Here is a 13,415-nt window from a genome sequence, read left to right on the forward strand (position 1 = left end):
CACGAACGTGTGCTGCTTGCCCGTGTTCATCAGCTTAGGGAAGGCGGCTAGCAGGCCCTCCACGCGCGTCCTCGTCATCTCCACGAACTGCCGAGACACCAGCGCCTTCCCAGACTTGGTGCAAACTGCTGCCGCCAACAGCACCTGGGGGGAAAAAAAAAAAGGTAACGCGGGCATGAATACGAACGGTCTTTAGCCGACTTGCAGGCGTAGCGCTGCGAAACGGAGGTGGGCCGGCGACACGGGTAAACGTCTTTCCCCAGAGCCTCCAATGTCAGGTCGGCGAATCCGCTTCTCTGAGTGGTGTAACTGTAGTAACTTTGAATAATGTGTAACTTTGAGGATACAAAGAGCAAACGAAACCAAACGAAATAAGTTTCATTCCAGAAAACGGCAATAAAACATATTTTAACTTACACTGATGACTCAAAAAGCCGCCAAACAGACATGAAGTATAAAACTGTGTTCTGGAATAACGTTCTCATCTCATTCAGAGTAGGTACGTCCTGTCATGGTTCACTGGGGTATGACTCCTTCAACCTCTTTTCAACTGTCCTCTCTTAGTAAGGTCAACCCAGTGACATCAATTAACGACACACAATTCTCAGAAAGATTAGGCTGATTACATTTACTGAAATCCCTGAACTGGTTTTAAGGATGCGTGTCTAGACATGCATTAACAGATTTCCGTTTACCAACACTTCTTGACTTTTTCTCATCTTTATTCTTGATTGTATTTGATATATAATATAGAGGTACTAACTGTGGTTCAGTCGACTAAATCGGAAGTGACGTCACAAATGTTGACAATCAGAATTAAGATCGGTTGGACTTAAAATTACCCCATTTTTTCCATTCAGTATTCATCATTCTGTGGGTGTCATGCTTTTAAGGTCACGGTTCGGTGTTTTCGGTATTTCTCAAAAAAGAAATGCCAAATTTAAATGTACTAGCTTCCAGACAACAACTGTTTGCGCTTTGCCAGAGTGAAACCGCTTGTTGGGATAGTAATTCTGGGGAAAAGGGCTTTGCTTTACCTTGATACATAAGCAAGAATATTAATACATTTTGCGGGACTTGGGGACTGAAATATTAATACAACTTGCATTTTGTTTTAAACGATTGTATATGTGGAATACAGCACAACCAGTGTATAGTTGTAGACAGTACTTTCACCTTTGGCCGATCGAAAATCATATCAGTGGTTCTGAAAGACCTACTGCTACATCCAACACAAGTGTTTTTGTTTAGCTATTACACATGTAAACAAACCAATGTTTGGACTACTAAAACATAGCTGCCAACACAGCACTGTCAACAAGTTGACAGCTAACCAGCGTAGAACAGACCAAGGTAAGCTTTTTTATTAGTGTTAAGAATTCGTCCTAACAGGATCGTTTCAACATCGTGCTGAAAAGGATCAGGATACCTCTTACGGCAGAAGTGTTCGAGCACCGTCTGCACGAGCTACCTCTACATCCAACTCAAAATTCAAAACATAAACTCGCTAAACCAGGTTAGATAGGACACCGTAGCACAAGTTCACAGTCCGTTGAGAGTGAATTTAAAACTCGTGAAAAGGTGGTCTACCCTTATTATCCGTGTCTCCGTGGTGCCAATATATGACCCAGCTAAGGTGAAGAGTGTGGAGAAATACAGCCGTGTGTACCGTGTTCCTCTCTCGCGCTCACTTCTCTGAAACACGATACCACTGGGATCTCCGCACGCTCTTCTCTCCCTCACAAATGGGTTTTCAAACAGTCGTTGAGTGAGACTACCATTAAATGATAAAATACCATAAAACTAAGATAAAAACATATAATCGCTAGACACAGAATAATAAGAGGTTATCCAACATCCCGGTTTGGCATTTATAACATAAAATAGCAAGTTTACAAATGCCTGTGTATTGCTATTGCCCCTGAGATGAAGTCAGTAACATTATATTAAAGCCTACTGCCAGCTAGGTAGATACAGAGAGAAATCACACCCGTTCTGTCACGCATTACTGAAATATAGGCTATCTTAGCCATTGATTAGTCCCTTCTGCAGCGTAATGGACAAGCGCATGAGAAAAACAGGCTATGCTAAGACAGCTACACTTGCCAATCGTCAGCTGTCTTCAGTGTCATTCCTGAGTCAAAAGCGGGTAAAATCATTCCGTTTCTTGACAGAGGGCGTACTAAACAACAGTGTGAAAATGGGCGATAGTCTAACACATAAACACAGCCATTTAGTAGCAGTTTCATTGTTTTGAAATCACTATGAAGTTAAGCTAACTAAAGAAAAGACCCTGGCCTAGGACGGGTTAGAGTGCTGAGGATTTAGCATAGCTCGCTGCTGTTGATGTTTACGTTACAGAACACCTTAGTACAAATCCAAGAGCGGTCGAGAAACAGAATAAAAAGGAATTACCACTGTACATTTTATTTTAAGTTGCACCTAGCCAATGTCATTCAAATAAAAACTCCTAAACAATCACATCTGAATAAACACAACCGCTGAATGGAACTCGTTTCGTTAGCATTCACACCGACAACCGGAACAAACCGTCTTATCTAAGGATAAATGACCAAATTTACACGCTACGTATAATCTCACACTCACCATTTTCAGTGTCCGATATCTTTTGAGTGCCTTAATTCCAGACAGTGGTTGTCCGTTCTTGTAATATATTACGTTTCTCAGTAAATAAAAGAATTATAGCGCTGCAACGTTACTACCTAAGACCTCTAATATGGCAGAGTAGCTAAGCCACGTCTCCAAACGGAAGGGGCCAGTCAACAGAGGTAAAAGGGCAGGAGTGAGACTTGAATATGTGGAAGATACAGCATCAGCAGCTCATTCATTTTGGACACGTCTGTTCTTCGAGCACTGTTGACTGGGTGTCAACCGTACATAAGATGAAGGGGCATAAAAAGCACCAGTGTCCTTTTATAAACAGAGAATTATCGCAGAAAAATAACCTCTCGAATGCTCTCGTTTGCAGTTTGAACACAGCGCTGACTATAGCTGACTATAACCTACAAAAAAGGAATATTTTGTTTGTGCAGGTCCTCTGAGATCAGATACGAATTTGTAAACTGTAATTACTTGAACAAGGGTCAACAGTTATTTTATTGTAGAGCATTTTACTTTTGTTCTGCGTGTTACTTTGTTGTGTTACATTTAATCATGGATACATTTTATACTTGTGTTATTGAACGCGTATAAAACTACTTTCAGAGCACAGTAGTCGCAACACAGTTTACAGAACACAAAATGTTAAGAAAAAACAACTGAACTGACAGCTTAACGTTGTTTATGCGCAACCCATTCGGAGATGTGATGCTCCTTAACACTCCCAAAAAAAATCAACTTCCCTCTGTCGGAAGTAGGAACACTATTGAGGTCACACGGAACATCCAGGCGGTCGGTGGAGTTTCAGTGACAGTTACTCAATCAATGTTTGGATGTTTCACCGCATAAATGAGTCAAACGTGTTGATGACACAGCCGAGGTCCATTTTTGCACTACTTGACATTCCTTTTGGAAAGAAAAATGTCTGGAGAAGGTAGAGCAAAAGAAGTAAGTATATCTTCTTCAGCAGGAGCAGTATATCACGGCCAGTGAAGCGATTGGTTAGTAAAAGTGTCAATCTGCATATTAGCGTTTTGCTACTGGTGGTGTGTGGACCAACCTACACTTTATTGGCTGCACAGAGGGAGGAAAAGAAAAACACATGTGGCTCTGAATTTTTGTATGAGACGTTCCGCGTGCTTTGGACTCGTTCAGTCCCGAGTAATTTCTCAATATCAGTCGTTTGGCACAGATACAGCGCAGCAAAGAAAAGACTTTTAAATGCATCCATTTCTTCTCATCTTTTTTTTGTTAATGCATTTCACCGTTTTTATAAAAGAAAAGTACCTCCTCATTTGATATTGATCATTTAACCTTGACGTGCCTTACAAAATGTATGTAGTTAAGTAATTACTAATAAAATAATAGTTTGCATTTCCAGGTTATCAAAAGTCATATTCTCTTAGATGTGTTCCGCCTTAGGTAGATTCATAGATTTATTTAAAATTTTTGGTGAATTAATTACACATTGCCTCTCGCGCCTTCGAATCGGACTCATGAATGACAAATAAAGGGCTCTGTCAGTTATACGTGCTCTGAGGGACTTTATTTTTATTTTATATTCAAATAATATTATTTATAATGTAGTCATCTTCTTATTTGCCTTACATACACCACCGTAAGAAGTTTTAGGTTCGCCACGTAAAAGTGTATCACTTCATTTGTCACTGTAGCGTGATAGGCTCTGGTTCTGTTGTTGCTCATGACATATACATAACATTCACAATACCGTATTTAGGCTGTCAGCAGAGAACCGTATAGCGGTGATGCTATGGTGACATGTCACCATGGCGTCACCGACATTCTGTATATGATATTATGAATATATTGTAGCCTTACAACATCAGGAGAGATAAGTCTGAACTGACACACACTTACACATCACATACGTACACCCCAACTGACAATGAATTGGCAGTCACAAGTTTATCAGTACTGGCCAACAGACAGTGGGTGTGGAGATTATCGGGATACTGAGGCAGAATAAAAGTGTCTTCACTTCGAGCTGGCTCCGTAGAGTTCATTCATTAGTGCGTGGACTGGACACATCTCTCATCCCATCTTAAGTCAGGTTTCTGTTAAAACTATATCGCATGACATGGAGGAAGGACCGTATAAATACATCAGAGTGAGTGTGAACAGTTTCTTTGCAGGAGAAAAAACAACAACATACAGTTTATGTAGAATATGAATGAAAGTTTGTATCACTTCATCTTTTCAGGAGGGACATGGAAAGATCAGTCGTGTTATTCGCCTGGGAACCAGGAAAAGCCAGGTATCAACATTCCTTTGCTTTCCCTAATTATTAATTTGATTCAATCATTTATTCATTCAAACATATTTAAAACGTTTAACATCCGAGGTTAATTCGAATGATGCCAAGCAGACCGTTTCATGACCATTATCAAGACAAGATGTTGCTTCAGTTTATAATGATAAATAGAAAAACAGTCTGATTTGTTAGAATCCTTGTGTCAAGATTATAATATTCATTTGAACCATTGTGCTGTGTACAGCTGAAACATTTTATCAGTTGCATTCTGTTTCTGACCTCTTAGTTTGGTAATCTCTCTGTCATTCTGTCAAGCTCTAATATAACTGATGTCGTGTTTTCTGGTTTTCATCGGGATATTCCAATTATACCACTCATAATTTGAATGAACCGCAATCAAATAAGTGGTAACTTTTGACAAAGAGCAGGCCGCACTCACAAAACTGAATCATGTTCCATGAATAATACTATTGAATAATGATAATGCCATTCATTGCGTTAGTCATACATGCAAAACAGTAACATTTTGGCGCTTTCTGTAGCACGAGTTACATAATAAATAATATTCACAATTCCCTTTTTACAAGTTGTGAGCGACTTTTGCCCTGGGATCATATGTAACTCTTGTGTGTTTAGCTCTGAGGGGAGCACACTGACACATATATTTATGTGTGTGTATAAACCATGTAAGTTCAGATCTAACTGGTAACGCGTGTAGTGATGGGATTTTCTAGTTGGGCAGTTGGAAGGGTGGGTGAGCCACTGAGAGCAGGGTGTGTCATTCAGTGTGCTCAGATCGGATAAGAGTTTGTTCCTCATCTGTCTCCATGGAGATACCCAGGACTGTCTACCCCTCCTCCAAAAGCACCTCTTTCACAACGTTCAGTGAACGTATTTCAGCCTAAACTTGGTGGCTCTTAAAAATAAAAAACACATCACAGGGGTGTGTGTGTGTGTGTGTGTGTGGGGTGGGGTGGGGTGGGGTGGAGTGGGGTGGGGAGGTGGGGGTAATGGTGAATGAGGAAACTGAGGACATTCTGTGGAATGCGGTGGGTGATGCGGCTGTCACACCGCGGCTGTCACACCACGGCTGTGTCATTTTTTTAGCTCACTCGTTCACATGCTGATAATGCTCTATGAATGTCACAGCTGGCGCGTATCCAGACAGACAGCGTGGCCGACAAACTGAAGGAGCTGTACCCCGACGTCCACTTAGAAATAGGTGAGAGAAGACGGATCCACCAATGACGTGACTGAAACGACCAAATGGCGGTCAGCCGGCCGAACAATAACACTTTCTCAATTTCTCTTTATCTTCTTACTCTTCCCATCTCTGGCTCTCTCTCTCTCTCTCTCTCCTCTTTCTCTCTTTCAATGTCTCTCTCTTGCTGCATTCTTCGTTCTTGAGACAAGCGGTCAATTGTTTTTGCACAAAGACTGTGTGTAACCATACCACTGTTCTTGAATGAATATCAATGGATTAGCTCTCCCTGTGTCAAAAGGGATCGCTCATGACGTCAGACGTGGAGCCAGTAACAGCGCTTTTTTCACTGTTTTTTTTTTTCTTTTTCTTTTTCACTCTTTCCTCTGTGTGCTTCACAGTTGCCATGTCAACTATCGGAGACAAAATCCTCGACCAAGCTTTATCAAAGGTAAAAAAAAGTCAACCAAGCAGATGAACTGAAACTTCCCCTGAGAAAAGTTATTTGTGAATTTCTGACTGATGCGTGAATGGAGTAGAGGCAGAGAAAGAGTTTTTGAATGGGTCTTGCCTTAAATCTCTCTCTCTCTCTCTCTCTCTGGATGGTTTCAGATCGGGGAAAAGAGCCTTTTTACCAAAGAGCTTGAGAACGCCCTTGAGAGGAACGAGTAGGTGTCAAACTGCATTAACAACATCCAAACCCCCAACAGCTCGACTTACTCTCTGCCCTGTTCTCTCAATAAAAATAACAGTTAAACAAACATCTGCCTATCTGAACAGCAATCAATGTCATTTCCTCTTATGGAGCTATTGTGGGAGCAGTGTGTATCAGAGGAACATATGTCAGACCTCAGCTGTCATTTTGTTTGAGGCTTTTTCCCTGCTATGCATCTTCATGATTGAGCATTTGGTGGTTTTGATTGCAAAAAAAAAAAAAGACATGTCGTATTAGTAATGTAATGTAAAGCAGAATTTGATGTCGTTTATCTCCGTGACTAAAGATCACGCGTCCCCTCTCCCCTGTAGGGTGGATATTGTCGTGCACTCTCTCAAGGATTTACCCACCGCGCTTCCTCTCGGCTTCACCATCGGCGCAGTGCTTGAGTGAGTGGCCTCTCGCCTAAAACCTGAAGATTAGTCGGTACGCTTCTGTTAGGTTAACTTTGACTTTTCTCGTAACGTCTCTGCGTTGTGTCTGCTTGTATAGGCGTGAGAGTCCCAACGATGCCGTGGTGCTTCACCCAAAGAATGCTGGACTGACGTTAGATGCTCTGCCTGACAAGAGGTAAAAGGAACTCCTTATATTTGATACTGGTCTATGGATGTAATTCAATTACAATTAAATAATTACCCCTGTATGTACCAGTGGTTTCATTTCACCCGCTTGTCCGACTGTGTCTTAAAGTCCATATGGACTAGACACTGAGAAATGAGTGGAAGGCAATCCACCGATCGATCAATTGAAGGATCAATCAGTCAGTCGATCAATCGATCAGTTAATCAATGGACCAGTCACCCAGTTAATCAGTTTATAGCTACGTGTTAACCTGGCTGTCTTAATGAGAATGCTGCATTCGCACATAAAAGATGCACGCAGTCGTAAGAAAAACAATCAAGACACATTCACTAACAGGATATTCCAATAAAGGGAATATTGATCATACATAGCTTACAGACAATGATAATCTCAGTGTTTCATGTTTATAATGTCTATAATGTTTTCATTCATAATGTTTAAATTACATTATAAAACTGTTGATTGCTCATATCAAACCTGTGTAATGCTGTGACTGGTTCAGTGAGGCTCTCTCAGCTCATTGGTCAGAACCTGAGGCTGAAGATGTGATGTGTAATCTGATTGGCCCGGGTTGGGTCAGTGGAAGCAGAGTTACTCATGTCTTTACAGTAGCATGGTTTGTGTAAGCACAGCTCTGGTGACTGCGGGAAGGGAAATGTTTGATGGTGACTGTACGTTATCTGTGCTGCACTGACGTGGAGTGGGGGGGTGGGGGTGGGGGGGTGCATGGAGACTGGACTGAGTGTAATCTCTGTGCCTGTCCACAGCGTCATTGGTACCAGTTCATTGCGTAGAGCTGCCCAGCTTAAGAAGAGGTTCCCTCAACTGGAATTTGAAAATATTGTATCCTTTGTCAAGCATACTGATCCTCTGTGTATGTATGTGTGTGTGTGTGTGTGTGTGTGTGTGTGTCTGAGTGCGTGTGTAACTCTGTGTGTGTGCGCATGTGTGTAAGTCTCTGTGTATTTGAGTTTGTGTGTAACTGTGTGTGTGTTTATGTTTGTAGAGGTATACTGTGTGTGTTTTGTATAGTGAATTGAGTGGTTCATGTAGATGAGCTGTGTACAGTATTGGCAGACAGAGTCTCCTTAGCCCCGGCCGCGTCAGAGAGGAAACCTGAACACTCGCCTGAGGAAACTGGACGAGAAGGACGATTACGCCGCCATTATCCTGGCCGCGGCCGGACTCAAACGCATGGGCTGGGAAGACCGCATCAGCCAGGTATCGCCGTCCGCCGCTACGTCCGAATGACCTTTACTTCTGTTAGACTTCCTCTCCGATACAATATCTTTCCTGTTACGCCTTTGTGTGTTTCTTGGTTGGAAAACCTGCGACGAATAGAACAGAACGTCTTCCAATTTAGCGAATACGGCGGAATTTACTGGACATTCATTTCTTGAGTGGTTGTATTTTACATTTTAAAATACGATACAACTGTTCATTCCTGCCCGACTTTCTGTCCACGAACAAAATGTATACATAATAAAGCTGTCTCTAAGTGTTTTATCTTTAAAAGAAAAAACTGAATGCTCTGAATTTGCTGATTCTGAAGTATTCCATTCATTCTTAATTAGTCTTTTTTTTCTTTTTTTTTTTTTACTTGTTTTCTCTGGCTGTCTACAGATCCTGGGTCCTGATGATTGTATGTACGCAGTGGGGCAGGTGAGTTCAGCTCAGTGAAATACTGTTAAGATCACAATGGGCAACAGAACACACTCACCCCTGACCGCAAAAAGCAACACGATGACAACAATCATAATGACTCTTTTGAAATGTGTTTATGTGAGGTCATTGTGCTTTTGGCATTTGATTTTTGTGACACAGAAAAAAAACGAGGAGAGCAGTGGGTGTTTTTTACAGGGCTCTGTTTCACGCTGTTAGGAAACACCTGCTTAACCATCTGTGTTAACGGTTGTTGTTTGGAACAAAATACAGTGCAGGAGTGTGTGTGTGTGTGTGTATGTGTGTGTGTTTATGCCAAGCTTTAAATGAGTACACACTGTTTTGTGAAAAGAATTCACTCTGCTGAGGACATATGAAAATGCATCATTAATATTAATTTAGAGAATCTGAAACATAGAGATGCAACAGCGGTACGTTTTATGAGAATAATCCGTTTGGTTATCGAAATAAAATTGTCAGGTATTCTCAGACTTAATGAATCAAGTCAGAGAAGGGAAATTTTAGTAAGTGAAAGAACAGCATCAGTTTGTGTTGTTCACATTTACATTGGACTCAGATCTGTTGTAGCCAGACATGAGCTGCTGGTCCAGACATACACATGCTGCTTTTAGAAGCAGGCAGTGATATGATGTGACGTGAACGCAGGTAGCGGAGTAATATTATGAACTCGTGAGGTGGTGATTTGGCGTTTGACGCGTTTCTGACTCTGCGTTTTAAGGGAGCGCTGGCTGTGGAGGTGCGGGCGCGAGATAAAGACATTCTGGAGATGGTGTCTGTCCTGCATCACCCGGACACCGTCCTACGCTGCATCGCCGAGAGAGCTTTCCTCCGACACCTGGCAAGTCGTCCCTCTGCGAAAACAGTCACTCAACCGCCCCACCTCAAACACACTCGTCCATCTACAAAAACACTCACTGCTCACCTACTCAACCGCCCCACCTCAAAAACACACACACACACACACACACACACACACACAGAGTCCTTGGTACAATGCCTAACATTACCTACTTTTCAGTATAGCACAGAGAAATAGTTCATTAGGTAATAAGTTTATATGTCACATGACGTATCTCGTTTCTGTTGCGCACTTATTGCCCTGACTTATTGCTCTGTTCTCAGGAGGGGGGCTGCAGTGTGCCTGTTGCTGTCCACACAGAAGTGAAGGAGTCTGTGGTAATTTTTCAAAACTGGATATTAAAAGTTTTTTTTTTTCTGCATTAACTAAACGTGTGTTCATTAAGCACTGGGAAGTAAAAAAAAAAGAGTGTTGTGTCGTTTCAGCTGTATCTGACTGGAGCAGTGTATAGTTTGGATGGTGCGGATTGTTTGAAAGAGACCATGCAGACCATCATAGCACCAAACAGTGCGGTGAGATTCCCAGTCTTTCTCCACACACAGACACACACACACACACACACACACTGAGCTGATTCACGGCACACAAGCTCAGTTTCCAACTAGGACATAAACAATTTCACTACTTTTTCTAGGGCAGCATTTGCTTGTATCACACATGTACCTGAATGGAGGAATAGCGAATAGAATGGGAATTGTGTGCGATTCCGAATGAGTTTTGACCCCCTCCTCTTGTTTCGTTAGGCGGAAGAGTGTGTCCAGGACGGCGTCCACGTCGGAGTCACGGCCAACAACATTCCGGCGTCATCCAAAGCCGCCGCTGAAAAGCTCGGAGTGGATCTTGCTACTCTTCTGCTGAGCAAAGGAGCCAAAGACATCCTCACCACGGCCCGACAGCTAAACGACGCCCGATAGGTCCTCTGCTTACCTACCGGACGCCAGAGCCCACTCTGAGATGCTCTGAGTGAAGAGTATGAATGCTGCTGTCTATTGTCTCACAAGGTCTGGACGCATATCAACCGATAGAATGTCATCTCCACCAGTCAAATACAGTCATGTGCCAACAGGATGGCTCAGATCTAGGACCTTATAGAACCATCAAATTTCAGGCAATATGCAAAAATTTATGAATGTGTTTGCAATACTCGCTATCCTCTCTCTCTCTCTCTCTCTCTTTCTTTCCACTTCTCAGTCTCTATCTTTAGAGGCCTCTGACTGTGTTTTTATCTACTGACAACTATTCATCTCAGGTGATTGTAGCTATTTCTAAGAAAACAGATGTTGATTACTATATATGATTTCAACATCAAATAATCTCTTACAGGTTCAGGTAACATCAGACCAGGTTAAAATAAATACCAGTTTTACCAGCTCTCAGGAACAGAAATGAACAGTACGTTTTTATGACGCTCCTCTACTGAGTGTAGTGTTCACGAGTAGTGCTGTCTGTTACCATGATAACTATATTTCATTACTGGAGCCAGTTGAAGTTTTAATTATTGCTGTCGTATAAACACGCTGTCTGTAAACTCGGGCTGTTCCATAATTGTTCGAAACGCCCAGCTATTTTACAAAATCGCGTTGTACCATAATTCTGTTGGTGCTATGTATATTAGCCATTTTCCAAAAGAAAATGGTTTTTGAAGCTGATACCTGAGTTAGAAGACCTTGGACTGAGAGAACTGGAGTATTTGTATATCTGTTGGGGTCATCTAGAGCTACTTTGTAAATCCAATGTAAATTGTGGATTATTCTATGTCATATTTATGGATAATATCTTAAAGGTTGTAAATGTACGGGAAGTTAGGAGTTTGTCGATTGTACAGCAAATTGTGGGTTGTTCACTGCACTGGTTTGCCTTATTGGAAAAAAATGTTTACAGAATATCATCCCTTTCAAGCTGTCTAACTACTCTGAAAATAAACGTTTTAGCAAACAAAAGTTACTCGACGATGCGTCTTCTCGTTTATAGCTCACAAGGCGCGCACGCAAAGCGCCGGAACATACCAACACGTAATCGATCACTTCCTGAATATGGGGGTGATTATCAAAGTTTCACATTCACTGTTCAGTTGTTACAGCTTCAGAATGTTCCACCATATCTAGTTTTTGCAGCTTATTCATTTTTTAAGACAGGGGTTTCCTAGCCATCTCTGGACTAGCTAAGAGCTAACAGTACATCATCCCACGGCTCACCTACAAACGAATCAAGTTAGTTTAATCTCTGCTCTTAACCTCTAAATGTTAGACACTAAAGGGAAATAATCGCGTCATTGGAACAAACTTTGTTACACATTTTTATTAAAAAAAAGAAGAAAATCACATCAAAGAGAACTTGCAACACCACACAAAACAAATGGAACTTGCTCTTTCACAAACAAGCTGGGGTGGCCCTTAAAAGGGCCTTTGGGTTTTTATGTCTGATCAGTTTGTGCAGCAAGGTTTAATATTCTTGGGACTGCGATGATCCTTTCTTTCCCGCCTTCCCGGAGCTTGGTGCAGCTTGCCCGGTCTTCTTGGGGAGCAGTACGGCCTGGATGTTAGGCAGCACACCACCCTGAGCGATGGTCACACCACCGAGCAGTTTGTTCAACTCCTCGTCGTTACGAACGGCAAGCTGAAGATGACGGGGGATGATACGAGTCTTCTTGTTGTCCCTGGCAGCGTTTCCTGCCAACTCAAGAATCTCAGCGGTGAGATACTCGAGAACTGCAGCCAGGTAAACGGGAGCACCAGCTCCCACTCTCTCAGCGTAATTACCTTTACGCAGTAGACGGTGAACACGACCAACGGGGAACTGAAGGCCAGCTCTAGAGCTTCGGGTCTTGGCCTTGGCGCGAGCTTTCCCTCCGGTTTTTCCACGTCCAGACATGATGAGGCAAAATAACTCTCTGTTTCTAGAAGAACACTAAAGAATAATCGGTCTGAGACTGCTGAAGAGAAGTTGGTGCAGTATATATGTACAAATTCAGGACCGCCTCCTCAAACGTCCACCCTATGATATCATTGGTTACGTGCGTACAATCAAGGGCTTGATTGGCTACACGGAGAACTATTCATAGAACGAGGTGTCTCGTTGGTCACAAATTGCTGTGCATAAACAGAGAAAGCTAACACACCAATCAGAATAAAGGGAGATATTGATTGGATGGTAAAGTCCACAAAACATTTTATTGGATAAAAATTCTGCCCATCAAATTTAAGCGGAAAATTTGAACCAATTGTGAGTGTTCCCTCTGAATCCTAAGATAACACGATTTGGCGGCGTCTGAAGATTATTGTGTGAAAAATGCCGTATCATAGCCACATATTTTATGGCTTGCACTTCCTGTCGACGGAGACAAATATAAACACGTGGCATGCTAGTATATCAATTATATAGTGATTGCCTTATGTATCTTTGTAAAGCGTGACAATGTCTTTATGTGCACATAGTGCCTGGTATCACATCCTAGTACACAGTAGCAGTTGCTTCCTTGTTAAAA

At 42.0% G+C, this 13,415-nt stretch overlaps 3 protein-coding genes across 4 annotated transcripts in view; 1 reads left to right on the top strand and 2 right to left on the bottom strand.

Moving 5' to 3' along the window:
- arcn1a (archain 1a) overlaps positions 1 to 2,735 on the bottom strand; it is a 12,189-nt gene extending 9,454 nt beyond the window's left edge. Inside the window, exons 1-2 of the mRNA XM_030792392.1 lie at positions 2,608 to 2,735; positions 1 to 144 (exon numbers count right to left, since the gene is read on the bottom strand). The exon at positions 1 to 144 is cut by the window's left edge and continues 120 nt beyond it. Of these exons, the coding sequence (XP_030648252.1) occupies positions 1 to 144; positions 2,608 to 2,610 (147 nt within the window). The 5' untranslated portion in view covers positions 2,611 to 2,735. The remainder of the gene's footprint in view (positions 145 to 2,607) is intronic.
- Positions 2,736 to 3,412: 677 nt separating this feature from the next.
- On the top strand, positions 3,413 to 11,754 carry hmbsa (hydroxymethylbilane synthase a). Of its 2 annotated transcripts, none has more exons than XM_030792393.1 (14): positions 3,413 to 3,567; positions 4,841 to 4,894; positions 6,041 to 6,113; positions 6,494 to 6,543; positions 6,705 to 6,760; positions 7,119 to 7,196; positions 7,300 to 7,377; positions 8,157 to 8,232; positions 8,497 to 8,610; positions 9,013 to 9,051; positions 9,791 to 9,910; positions 10,195 to 10,248; positions 10,357 to 10,443; positions 10,675 to 11,754. In XM_030792393.1, exons 1-14 carry the CDS (start codon positions 3,541 to 3,543, stop codon positions 10,843 to 10,845), a joined length of 1,077 nt encoding a protein of 358 aa, XP_030648253.1. In that variant the 5' UTR covers positions 3,413 to 3,540; the 3' UTR covers positions 10,846 to 11,754. The 2 variants fall into 2 exon arrangements, with proteins under 2 accessions (XP_030648253.1, XP_030648254.1); XM_030792394.1 differs by lacking the exon at positions 3,413 to 3,567 and adding an exon at positions 4,718 to 4,747.
- A 478-nt stretch (positions 11,755 to 12,232) lies between these two features.
- h2ax (H2A.X variant histone) lies at positions 12,233 to 12,844 on the bottom strand. Its single transcript, XM_030792462.1, has one exon. The coding sequence runs from the start codon at positions 12,800 to 12,802 to the stop codon at positions 12,374 to 12,376; it is 429 nt and encodes a 142-aa protein (XP_030648322.1). The 5' UTR covers positions 12,803 to 12,844; the 3' UTR covers positions 12,233 to 12,373.
- Positions 12,845 to 13,415: the final 571 nt, after the last annotated feature.

This window comes from Chanos chanos, chromosome 15 (assembly GCF_902362185.1).
Source record: "Chanos chanos chromosome 15, fChaCha1.1, whole genome shotgun sequence".
Taxonomy (NCBI): domain Eukaryota; kingdom Metazoa; phylum Chordata; class Actinopteri; order Gonorynchiformes; family Chanidae; genus Chanos; species Chanos chanos.